This window comes from Cucumis melo, chromosome 2 (genome assembly GCF_025177605.1).
Source record: "Cucumis melo cultivar AY chromosome 2, USDA_Cmelo_AY_1.0, whole genome shotgun sequence".
In the NCBI taxonomy this organism is placed as follows: Eukaryota; Viridiplantae; Streptophyta; class Magnoliopsida; order Cucurbitales; family Cucurbitaceae; genus Cucumis; species Cucumis melo.
This window is the reverse complement of record NC_066858.1, coordinates 10,598,152-10,611,702: the sequence shown is the minus strand read 5'-3', so window position 1 is coordinate 10,611,702 and position 13,551 is coordinate 10,598,152. Positions and strand designations below refer to the sequence as shown.

The 13,551-nt window shown below is 35.5% G+C and overlaps 1 protein-coding gene across 1 annotated transcript; it reads left to right on the top strand.

The window, feature by feature from the left end:
• Positions 1-7,649: 7,649 nt before the first annotated feature.
• On the top strand, positions 7,650-12,735 carry LOC103487222 (riboflavin biosynthesis protein PYRR, chloroplastic-like). The gene is made up of 9 exons (XM_008445467.3): positions 7,650-8,221; positions 8,462-8,596; positions 8,832-8,931; positions 9,163-9,288; positions 9,391-9,704; positions 10,099-10,218; positions 11,222-11,467; positions 11,545-11,670; positions 12,221-12,735. The coding sequence occupies exons 1-9, from the start codon at positions 7,835-7,837 to the stop codon at positions 12,494-12,496; spliced, it is 1,830 nt and encodes a 609-aa protein (XP_008443689.1). The 5' UTR covers positions 7,650-7,834; the 3' UTR covers positions 12,497-12,735.
• The last annotated feature ends 816 nt before the right edge of the window (positions 12,736-13,551 follow it).

Here is a 13,551-nt window from a genome sequence, read left to right as displayed (position 1 = left end):
ATGTCTTTTTTTTTTTTTTTTTTTTTTTTGTGGTGGTTAAGGCAAAAAATGCACAACAATATTTAGAAAAAAAATCCTAGTTCTACAACAAAATATTAGTCTTATATTATCCTCTTCTCCCCCCTTGAACTTACTTTATGAGCAAACTACACCTCAGAGTACCCAATCTCGCAACTTTTTCACTAGAGCTAAGTTTAAATTAAATGGCTACCTAACTGGAAGATAGCTAGAAAAACAAGTCAACCACAAATTACTTCAATCTTTAAAGCTAGCTAACACTTCCAACAAACAAAACTACTAACAAATTAAAAACTAAGTTTAAACTAACAGCTATTATAAGTGCAGGACAACCAAATTCATTTCCAAACTCACAATAAGTTTAACATATTTCCACAACAGTCAATAACAACACCATTCCACAACTTCAACAATTTATTAATTCATTAGAAAGTTCATCAAACAAAATCTCATCAAATATATAATCAAACAAACATAAATAATATTAAATTTACAATAAGACCTTCAAACATGCTCGCTATTAAGAGTTTCCAAATCCATTCCCAAATTCAACTCACCAAATTCATTTCCAAACTCAATACATTTAATAATGCATCACCCACAAAAATAAAAAAATAAACAACAAAAACAAAATTTACAAAATAAAAAACAAAGTCAACAACAAACTCAAATAAATCAACAAATTAAATCCACAACAAAATCAACATAATTTACACATTATTAATAGAAAGAAAATTATATACTGGTGGGTTTGCGACGGTGGCAAGTGAAAAAAGGAGTGGCAGTCACGACAAGGAGAATAACACATCGAGAGGGCCTTGCAACCACAGAAAGATGCATATTTAATAATTTTTCTAATCCCTAAACCAAAATAAAGAAAAAAGAAAAAAAATAAAGACTTACCAATAATGAGGGGCAGACGAACGCAAAGTCCCAAGCAGCGACAAAGACGAAAAGCGACGGTGAGCGGCAAACAATGGATGACGAACGACACGAGACTTCTTCTTCCTTTTTCGGCTTTCGAATGCTCCGTCTCTCTCTTTTTCAGCTGTTCTTTCAAATCCGATTTACTGATTTGGAAGAATGTTTTTCAAGAGAAACTTCCAAAGCACCAAGATAGGCATCAAAAGTTCTCATACAAACTCCAACACGATTAGTCAAACGTCTGGAGACGCTGCACTTATCCCAATGTCTCCATGCATGGTGTCAGGATAAGCAAAATAGTTTTTTATTAATTTCTTTTATACCGATACCAAGTCGGGAATGCGTCTGCCATGCCCAACATTTAAGATGTGGAATCGAGAATGCCAAACACATTCTCGACGTTTAAGACACAGAGTCGGGTATGGGTAAAGTTCCTAATATGCATCCTACGACGTCGGAAGAAGCCTTTTCTCCCAACGTCCCTTATCCCGACGTGTGTAATATGCGTCAGGAAATATGTAATTTCTTGTAGTGTAACTTCTTAGAAACAAAATTCTTATTGATGCCACTATCAATAAACGTGTTGCATACATTGCTTTTGATAGTGTAACGGGTCTTGAAAAGGTTATGCCTTTGCTGGAGGAAGTTGTCGTTTTTTGGAGCAATTAGTACTCTTTGAAGTATACAAGATAATCTTTCTCATTCATCAGGTTCTAGAATCTCTTCATCTTGACCATAATCTTTTTCTTGCTCTTCAACAAGGTCTTCATCTTCTTCTGGGATGGCTACTATCTTTCTTTTAGGGAGCAAGAGATGAAAGATCACCAAGTTGTCCACAACGAACGCATTTACTCAAATTAGGCCTTTGATACACGATCTCTACTTGTTTCTTGGGAATTACTTTAGGCTTCTTCCCATTTGGATCACTTGTCTTGTCTTTCTCTTGCTCTTTAGTGGACTGGGTAAGAGAAAAGTGTGCAGCAGTAGCTTTGTTACTAGTATTAACATTCTACATGCCTCTCCTTGTATTCTTTCTTGAGCTTAATTCATTAGTCTTCTCTACTGATTCTGAATAAGTGATGGCCTCAGAAAGGGTTAAGAAAGGCTGAAATTTTACCTTTTCTTTGATATCAAACCTCAATCCTCCAACAAACTGAGCAATAAGGTGTTGTTCATTCTCCATTAAATTCGTTCTATCCTCTAATTGGTGGAATTCCTCTATGTAACAAACTATAGTTCTAGTTCTTTGCCGGTAATTTTAGTATTGATTATAGAGGGTATGTTCATAGTTGGGTGGAAGGAAACAGGTTTTCATTAACTTCTTCATCTTCTCCCAAGAAGCAATAGGTCTTTTACCATTTCTCCTTCTATTGACTTCAACTTGCTCCCACCAAGCTAAGGCTCCAACTTTCAACTTTAAAGCCACTAAGCGCACCTTCTTTAGCTCAGATGTGTTCATGTGAAAAAAAATCAGTATTTTTAAGCCAATCAAGAAAAATCTTTATGTTTCTCTTACCATCATAGCTAGACAAGTTTATCTTCCTTTTATATTCAGCTGACTACCCTCTTCTATCATCAAAATGTGGTTGAAATCTTCTATTTTGGTCATTTACTGCCCTTTTTTGTAGTTCATCATAAAAAAGCTCCATTCTTGAGGTTCTTGATAGTAATCTTGGATTCTTGGAGGGAGTTCTTGTTAATCTTAAATCGGTCTTCTTCTTTCTTGCAGTTCAAATCTTCTTTCTTAAATATTTCATCCACCTCTTTGAAGTCCAGCTCGTCGAATGCATCGTTGTCCCCACTCTTGAACAAATTCTTGGCGTACAATTTGAGGGGGAGCTAAGGTTTCTAACCATTTTAGAACTTCTTTAAGTGCTTCTGAATTCTCTCCTGTAAAGCCTCTAAGGACAGCAAGCGTCGCGAGGTGGTTCTTAGAGAGAGGACGAGAGTTATATTCGCCTCTTGTTTTTAGAAGGATGCTCTGCCGCCGCCAGATTTGCTCATCGGACAACCATGGACCCATGAGTTTTATGGTGCTCTAGTGAGATCTAGAAGATGTTTATCTATTGAGGAAAATGTACAAGTTAGTTATGTAGTAACTAACTAAGCAATTATAACTTATTATAACAAAAAGCTTATTAGCAGAAAATAATAGGATAATAAGTTTAAGCTAAGGCAGTAGCTTTTAGCTAAATGGATTACCTTATAATGGGTATGCAATTCCAATATTGCTTAGGTATAACAAATTTAAGGGATTAGTTGTATAACTAATATTACATTATAATGGATGACATCATAATTTTATAAGTTATAATGGATTACATCATATCTATAAGAATTACTCTATTTATAGGTGTCAAACTTTTCTCCAATATTTTTTTTATGATATCTATATATTATCTAAATCTTTCAATATTAAACTTAACATGGTATGCAATAACCTTACGATAGAAAGTTATGCAAAATTTTCAAATGCTAGACATACATATTCAACATACCTTAAGGTCGTCTTCAAATAACCACTTAACTTGATTTAAAGTATAGTAAATAAGTAAAATTACAAGACCTTGATCTACATAAAGAACTTGTGCCCAACCAAAGAGAGAAATTAGAATTAGTACATCAAATTATGCCTTAAATACTTGTAAAATTCTCAATTAGAAAGGCAAAAATGTGTCACTTACTGCACGTTCTTGTGACAAAGAACCCAAATCTAAGGGATTATTTGTAAACCCTAGACCCAAAGATCCCTAAGTCTTCTAATGAACTGAAGAGATGAATAGAAGTCGAGTTTAATTGGAGAAAAATGTTTAAGATTGGTGTTGCAAGAAAGATTGGAAAGGAATTTTACTAAGGTTGATGGTCACTAAGTGTTATGGAAGATGTGTCATTATTTTGGTAATTAGTTAAAATGACATAGGTTAAGTGTCACATAGCCAAGGTAGGCCTAAGGAATGTTTAAAATTTGACTAAGTGTTTGCCAGATTTGTTGCTTACTTCTAGGTGACCAGAGCTTGGGATTGGGCAAGAAGAGGTTTATCCTATGCTGCAAGAAGTGTTAAAATAACCTCCAACAACGTTGGGGTAGCCGACCCAGATCATGCTAAGTGTTTTTGGAGTAGTCCTCCATCTAGGTATAAAAACCTTTTAGACACAAGATAATGCTAGGCAAGTTACACTATGCGACCAAGGGCATGCTAGGTAAGCAAGCTAGGCGTTTTGGAAGTATCAACAACCTCTAAAGAGGTTAGTATGCGGTCAAGCCTCCCCATGTGAGATGCAGCCAAGACAAGCCACGCGAGCTGGGACATGCAACATGATAGGACATGCAAAAAGGAAGGGCTAGGTGACAAGAATGCCAAAATAACCTCTAAAGACAAGAGGTTGGGCGGCCACAAGGTGCTAGGTGATTCAAGTAAGAGGTAAAGTGGAGTACAAGTGACATAATGTGCAAGACACCTAGGTTTTCCCAAGTAGGAGGTGTAAGCTGAGTAGGATGAGACATAAATTGACATGTATGATGTGTAGAAGGTGAGAAGGATGTGTCAATAAAGTAGCATGCAAGAACTTCTATATAAAGAAAACTTTGGATGAATGATGTTCATAATCTACTCTTGCCAATTAGGTAATTTCACTTCGAAAATCTTCTAAATTGAGTCTAGTATTAAAAGAAGGGAGGTGTTGAAGTGAAGAAAGCCACAGAAGTCATTTTCGATGGAAAACTGGGAAGTGTTGAGTACTTTGCAACTGCGAATTAAATACTTGGAATTTTTGGCTGAAAGTTTGAGATGCGCTAGTTAGAACATTTCTAAACAAGTTTGTAGAAGGAAGTTTCTTGATTTGAGTTCTAGTTTGTAAGTTATTAAGCTCCAAAGTCAGGTAAAGTTTTTAGACGAAAATCAAAATTTTGGGCAGGCTGAGTGCCAAGATGACAATGTGAGATGTGAGTACAAATTGGGAAAGAAAGGTTATTTAAGCCTCAGAGCATGTCCACAACATGGTCAGGCGATATGAGTTGCGCACCTACACCATGCGAGTGCAGACAAGGATGTCATGCACAATGCATTACTCACAGCACATGGAGCGTGCGACCAATCCTATACACAGGCATACAGTGCATAACAAATGTGAGGCGCGTGCGGTGTTCCAAGACTTTTAAGGTTAGCACATTGCTGGCCTTTGGGCCTACGTGTGCACGTGCAACCTACCGCCTAGGCCTTGCGCGTCATCTGCGTCAAAATGCCATTTTTAGATATTATTTATATTTTTGTAATTTTTGGGCAAAGTTTGGATATTCTATGGACCTAAGGGATTAATTTTGATTTAAAATATCATTATTTCAAATCAAGAGGAGATTGGACAAATTTATAGGCGAAGGATCTAGCTCTCATCTATGAGTGAGAAAAATATATTTCAAATAAGGATTTCTATATGAATTTGCTACCCAAATATTATGACATACTTTGAGTTTAATCTGATTTACGAGCTATTTTTCTAAAGCATGTGATTTATATAAAGTATTTATTGAGCACGAATTGCTTAGGTATATTTCTAGCTAGCTAGAGGAAATGAATTAATAAACATTGTAGTAAGACATGGTTTTATGGTTTGAGGTATTTTTTTCAAAGCTTATGATTTTAAAAATGTTTTAATCTATACCAAGTTATCTTGTCACAACTACAACCCGACGAGATAGATTATTAAGCATCGAGGAATTTTAAGGTCACTTATTTTTTAGAATTTGAGATAGGGACATTTGTCTCTGAGGTAGAGTTAGGGATGCTCATCTCTGAGAGGCTGATAATATTAATCTCACACTGCTATCTGAGCTGAGGATTATGTTGGATTTGGTATTGATTAGCTCGACTGTCTTCTTAGAATTTGATATATGGTATAGATGAGGAAAAATATGAGATTTAGTGAGTTTATTTGCCTAAACGTTTTATCCTACACTTGTTTCTAAAACCTAATCACTCATTGGGCTTTTTAGCTCACTCTTTCAAAATTGTTTACCACTTTTCTCGTAAAGATCATATTCTCAAAGCTTGATACGTTGTTGTCTATCTACAAATTTGTACTTTTATTGTACGTATAGTCTTGTAAATATGCCTAAGTTATAATGAGTTTTATGATGTGGGAAGTGAGAGTTGGTTCTTACAGTTAAGGAATTTATGGTCTGTATTAATAGTTTATGTAAGACTTATGTTGAAATTAAGTTATAAAATGGACTGCACTTGAGTTCTTACATTACATCTTTCCCTAAAGTTGTGTTACATATTTCCCTAAAGTTGTGTTACATATTTCCCTAAAGTTGTGTTATTTGCTTTCACGTGAATTTCAAGTGAGGCTAGGGTCAACAAGTATCATTGTGTAGAGAATGATATTAGTTGACTCACACCATCTCTCAGATCAAGAGGAGGTGGTCTGGAAGAAGGTGCAACATTAGTCTAAGGTGATTCACGGCTAAAATCCAACAATTAAATACTAATTTAGTAACAAACTAACACATCTTAAAGGAACATATGATTCCCACTAATGAAAACCTCAAGAAAATGCCAAGGAACAAATAACCTAATAAGTGGAAATGCTTGCTATGTATGGTTTAGCAATGACACAATGCGGATGGTGGCAACTTGGCTTACTAAGATACAAGTGAGAGAGATGGTTTGAGAAAACAAAAGGAAAAAAGAAAGAAAAAATCAAACTCCCACACCATTCTACTAGTGGTGCACAAAGTGAAGCTGAGGATGACAACGATGTTTCAGGAGACAAGGTGAGTAGTACTCAACGATGGTCATGGTGGTACTAGTGGTTGGGCAATGTGAGAATAAAAGGAAATATGAGGTTTAGAAAGGGTTTTGCACATGAATGAAAAGAAGAGAGAAAGAGGTGTGGAAGAGATTTTATTGTGCAACTTTGAAACCCGACGAAAGTAAAGGAACACATATAAAGAATGAAAGAACACACATTAGTACGAAATTCAAGACAACACATATGTAAAGTAATATAAATGAAAGTAAAACATTATCTAAATAGCATAAACTAGAAAATGTATGAAAAGAAGAATATAGGAAATATGGAAAATAAGTAAAAACGTTCAGAATTCTTCCTAATCTAGCTAGATTCAATCCCTTTCAAGATGGACAAGGCTTTTGCACTTGTTCTTTCAAAGCAAGTGCTTGAAAATGTATGTAAATTATAAGAGGACCGAAGCAACAAACTCATAAAGATTTCAAATAGAATGATAAGAATAGAATACTTGGAACTTCATTTTGGTTTGATTTCCACTTCGATCGTCAACTCTACCCTCTAAGTACTCAATACCTATGATATCATATTATGAACAATACCTATGATATCATATTATGAACAAGTAGAAGTATATGACATATCCAAATTAATTGGAATAAGATAACACCTTTCAATGGCTCTCACCGGTTTACATAAATAGTTTCAAGGTGAAAAGTGCATAATTTAAAGCAAATTTACTTAAACTCATCTTGGCACTGTCACATCAATTTCAACTTTATTTTATTCTATTATGATAAAACTCTAAACATCACTTAGAAAAAAAATGAAACTTTTTCAAAATAATAATAATAAAAAAAAAACCTTAACTCTTTGAATATTTTATTTTGATGAAAAAAGAGGTTAATTTTGGATATAATTTAACCAATTCTTGCAAGTAAGGATAGATCCACGTGAGAATAAAAAATGAGTACGAAGAACATGGTTGTCTCTATGCCATTAATTCTGTCTCAGCAACACCAAGAAGAAGAAGAAGAAGAAGAAGAAGATGCTGACTATGAAGCTTTGACTTTTTATTCAATTTTCACCCACACAACAATTTTGATTCATCAACACCAAAACCCTCTCCGCATCTCCTTTTCCCATGGTGTTCACATTGGGAGCTTCTCTCCCTATTCTTCACGCCAACCGTCTCCCCACTCCCGTCGTCTCCGCCGCCGCCACCACCACCAATCCCAGCAGCAACAGCTCCACTTCCCATTTGTTCGAAGCCACCTTCATTCGTCGCGCTGCTGAGATTGCTGATAAGTCTGCCGGATTCACCGCTCCTCATCCCAACTATGGCTGCATCATCACCACCTCATCAGGTGACGTCGCCGGCGAGGGTTTCCTCTACGGTCAGGGTACTGAATCTGCTGAGCTTCAAGCAGTCCAAGCTGCCGGTGAGCGGTGCCGTGGTGCTACGGCGTTTCTCAATTTGGAATCCAGTGATTCCCCTAGTGACAACACTGCCGTGGCCGCTTTAGTCCAGGTTTGATTGCAGCTTTGACTATTTTACTTGATTTAATTTAGCTTGATTTGTTTTGAATTCAATTAGTAGAAATTTTCTGTTCAAGGAACTGATGCGGTTTGAACTCTCTTTTCTAAACCTGATTTAAAATGAATATGTTTGGCTAGTGAATCTTGTTAACTTAGATGATGTTGCTTGTTTTTGTTTTTGTTTTTATCATTACTCTTATTATGAAATTAACGATTGAAACTGTACAATTAGGCAGGGATTGAAAGGGTAGTTGTTGGAATGAGGCATCCTTTGCAACATCTAAGAGGAAATGCTGTGAAAGCTTTAAGAAGTCAAGGGGTTCTTGTTGATGTTCTTGGAGAGGAGCTAAAGAGCAGAGCAGTAGAGGTAATTAATTTGAATAGTTGAATTATGATTTTTCCTTGCCTCGCTTTTGCTAGGTCTTGAATTGATACGATTCGGTTCATTTCTGTTTGCCCATCTATGTACATACAATAAAACTGGATCGATTCATTTCTTTCCCCCTTTTTTATTTTTCTCGAGCCATTTTAGTTTTTCATAATGTTTTGCTTAGATAATTATTATGCAGATCACTTATAAGAAGTGTTGCTTTTTCTTATAGGAAGCTCGAAAAGCATGTCTCCTTGTTAATGCTCCATTGATTTGTAAAGCTTCTTCTCGAGTGCCTTTCTCTGTGCTTAAATATGCGATGACCCTTGATGGTTAGTATTGTAGGTTCATTTCCTTTTTTATTTCAAGCGAATAGCTTTGGTGAATGTGCTGTTTAATTTCTCTGTTGGTTTTAGAGGATGGCTTAATCCTCTTGATTATATAGTTCTTATTTTCATGGAACTTTTTTCTGATCTGGTGAAACGTAGCATTTTGGTTTAATTAGAATCCTACTGTATATGAAAATGAAAATAGCATTGAAGTGATTTTATGTTAACTATCAGGGAAAATTGCTGCAAGTTCTGGTCATGCAGCATGGATTAGTAGTGTTTCATCTAGACAACGAGTTTTTCAATTACGAGGAAGAAGTGATGCTGTTATAGTAGGAGGCAATACTGTACGCCAGGATGGTGAGTTTTCTCATTTTCTGTTACCTTTTCATTTAGTGGAACTGAGTTGTTACTTGTTAGTATTGCTTCATTGTTTTCCCCCAACGATGTCCTTTGAATTAGATCCTAGACTGACTGCAAGACACGGTGGTGGTCATATTCCTCTACGGGTTGTGATGTCAAGGACTCTCAATCTTCCTGAACAAGCAAATGTTTGGGACACAAAGGGTATGTCAACCATGGTTGTGACGCAGAGGGGTACTAAAAGGAGTTTCCAGAAACTACTTGCATCGAAAGGAGTTGAAGTAGTGGAGTTTGATAATCTAAACCCTCGAGATGTAATGGAATATTTTCATGATCGTGGATTTCTTTCAATTTTATGGGAGTGTGGAGGAACACTTGCAGCTTCAGCCATTGCGGGTGGAGTAATACACGAGGTTGCGATCTTTTCTTTTCTGATATGTACAGTTGATTTCCTGATGTATACTGCTTATTTATTGAAAGAAAACAGTATGCAATGGACTTTTCTTTCTTTTAGGTGCATTACGGCATAGAAAACGTTACCTAATATATAATGAAAACCAAGGAACATGAATGCCTTACTTGAGTTTGTCTTTGTGTCTGTCTGTCTCACATGTTGTTAATCCCTTGGCACTAACACTTATTGGACATCAATCTAATTGGATCTGTTATTTTGACATGATATGGCATTGATCTTTTCATTTGTTACATGCAGTTTACACTTAAGTGCATGCAGTTGCTTCCTGGGGCCTCATTTTCTTTCATTACCACCCATATCAATAAGTACTAATTATGCTGCTGTTTGTTCAGGTTTATGCATTTGTTGCTCCTAAGATTATCGGAGGGAAGAATGCTCCATCTCCCGTTGGTGAGCTTGGCATGGTCGAAATGTCTCAAGCTTTGGAACTAATTGATGTTGAGTATGAGAAGGTTAATTCTAATTTATAGTGTTCTCATCATTTAGAAGATATTGTTTATTACGTCGAATAGTACTTCTCTTGTCTCCACTTCTGTATATTAAATTATGTTATATTTTACAAACTAATCTTCTATAAGATGTGCAAATTATATTTGATCTTTGTCCTTCAATTTAGAGGTATGGATATTTGGTCTTCCTTATGAGCTATAGGAAACGTAGACACTTAAGTTTTGTTAAGGTGCCATAATTGAACATATTCAATACATGTGATGATTTAGCAATTTTTGGACACAAATTTTAACATATTTAAAAATACAACATATTTGAGAGAAATTAACGAAGAAATATTTGTCTCATTTTTAATTCATGTAATTACTTGGACAATTTTATTGTACAATGTCTTTTGTACAAGTCACTACAACATTTTAAAGCTATGGTTGATTATTTTTCTTCTTTTTTTTTTTCCAGAAAATTCGTTTTTCCAGTCAATTGGAGAACTTGTTTTTCTTGATAAAGAAGCATTTCATTGAATGAATGAAATAAGGATAAATGGTGAACTTGTTACATTTTCTAGTGTTCTTTTTGGTTTTTGTTACCAAAGATATCAAGTTAACCTGTCCTTTTAACTTCTCTTTAGCAAATAGAGCCGTTTTTTCATAAGAACTAAAATATAAAAGTTCTATGCCATAAGTACCAGGTTGAATTTTCAAAATATTCTTGTTTCCGGTTACCCCCTCTTCGTCCATATCAGTTGAAGTATTTTCTCTTTGAATTGTTAGAAAGGACTCCACAGCCTCCCCCACCTAACAATACAGTTCAGTACATTCATATTTTTATGGTTTCATTTTCCCTCATTTCTGCTTGAAATGATTTTTTATGGAAAAGCTAAAATTTAAAATGTTTGCACATATTATGTTCCGGGTTCACATGGTTTAATGTCCATACATATTGTTACATTTCATCTACAAGCATATATGTAATCCATTTTGACTGGAATCTGACCTTGACATACAGATTGGAAAGGACATGTTAGTTAGTGGATTTCTTCAACCAATATTAGATGTTGCTCCAGTAATCCCTTCCTGTGATGAAACCTTTGCAATTGACCCAACAGTTACTCCCTATGAGCCGAGTATTATATTCTTTTACAAAACATGGGATCCTTATGGCGCTTTTTCAAACTTTTCGCGTCACCCCATTCATCTCACAGATGAAAATGGCAATGGTTGCACTTGGTTGACAGTTGAGCATTATTATCAGGTATGCCCACCCTTTGCTTGAATTATCTTCTCACTTTCAAAAGCAGTATAGTGCCTAACCTTCCTTTGAATTTGCAGGCTCACAAATTTGTGGGTATCGATGATCCTGTAGCTCGGGATTGTGTGGAAAAGATAAAATCAGCAAGAAGTCCAGAGGAAGCAGCAAGGATCGGAAGATTAATGCAGAGGCAACACCCTAAAATGGTATTGCTTCTGTTACGAGTTTTCTTTTAAGTCAGCTTTATTTCTTTTGGCATGATGTGAAGATGTGATACGAATTAAAAGACAACTTTTTAGATTTTATTCAGCTTATTCTCTTCATGAGGTATTTTGTGGGTTCTGTTGGGTATTAAAAGGCATAGTGGCGTGGTAAAATGCTTGTTGAGCTCTTTGGTAGAATAGTTTATTGATAGGAATTAAAAGACAACTTTTTAGATTTGGAAAATCATGTTCATTCTCAAGGTTGAAAAAGAAAACTAAAAATAAAAGGGTTTGAGATTTATTGTTAGCAAAATATAAGATCTTATGAAGAAACACGAGGTTGCACATCTTTTCTAAAGCTCTTTGCTAGATCTTCAGTATTTGGAGGCAATCCTTTTTAATTTTCAACACAAAAATCAATAAAACAAAAAGAGAACAGTTGAAAATTCCAAGTTTAGAGGGAAAAGGAACAAGATGTTAGCATGCCGAAACACATTCTTACACAAACTAGATAGAGCATTCACCTGATAATCTTTGGCAATTTTCATTGCAGATACGATCTGATTGGCGAACTGCCAAACTCGACACTATGTACCGAGCATTGAAATGCAAATTTTCAAGTTACCCTCATCTGAAATCTATGCTGCTATCAACTGCTGGATCTGTTCTTGTTGAAGCATCACCCCATGATCTTTTCTGGGGTGGAGGCCGAGATGGAGAAGGTCTTAACTACCTTGGAAGACTTCTGATGCAACTCAGAGCCGAGTTCCTCGGCCAGTCGACACACCGAACAGTAGCACCACAGAGTTCAATTGATGAAAAGGACTAGAATGAAGATCGAAAATCAGATGAGTTAAAGATAGAATCCAATGAGCAATTTCCTCATTCTGCCCTAAAAATCAGGTACCGACAAGTTCGTAATGTATGTCGAACCATGTTTGTTTGACCCCGAAATAGTATCTGATTCGGTAGGCAGCTAGATTTCTGCCTATTGTATAATTTATATCTTATTTTTGAATAAGGAACGAAATAAAGAAGAGGAACGTGTTCTCTGTAGAAGATTTTAAATTCTGGGCAGGATTTTGATGAGCTAATTGCAAGCAGTTTTATGCGTTTTTTGTCAGGTTAAACATATTTATTAGACATGGATCTATTAATGTTTGATGATTTCTTTGGGTTGGAAAATGATGAGGTATTTAGTTGTGCTTAGGATGGATGGGAGTTTGTAAGCTGTGAGTTGGACACATTTCGTTAATTTCCAACATATAATGAACTATATCCATGTCTTTGAAACGAGATCTATATTTTTCCCACGAAAATCCTATAAATAGGATTCTTATTGGTATGGTTGAAGCAAGTTTGTGGAGATATAAAATGAAAGTGCGTCTAAGAGATTGTGAACAAAATTCTTGTAGTTTTTTTTTTTCTTTTTGATGAGTCCAATATATTTTTAAAATACAAAGTGATTTTTGTTTGGTTTCAAATATTTAAATGTTTAACACCTTGACTAGAGCTAGAAAGCGAATTGTTTTTGGAAATGATAAACAAGACAATTACAACGGTTTGTGTATTTTGATAGACCCCCATAGTAAAGGTGTCTTCCTGTAGAGACAACAATATAAAGAAGAATGAATGATTGAGAGTTAGTTGGTAGTTTTCCAATTGTGTGGGCCTTTAGGAATGTGTTTGTTAGAGTGAGGCCAAGTATTTTGTTATTTTCTTTTATTTTATTTAGTATTTTCCTATTTAAGTATAGTATGGTAGGGCAAGGGGATCTTTTTCTTGAATGGGTTTGGCGGAAAATTATCGTTAGAGAAGTGTGGAGAGATTGGGGAGCTCTTAAATATCCTTCCCCGACAATTGATAAATAAAATTGTAGTTGAG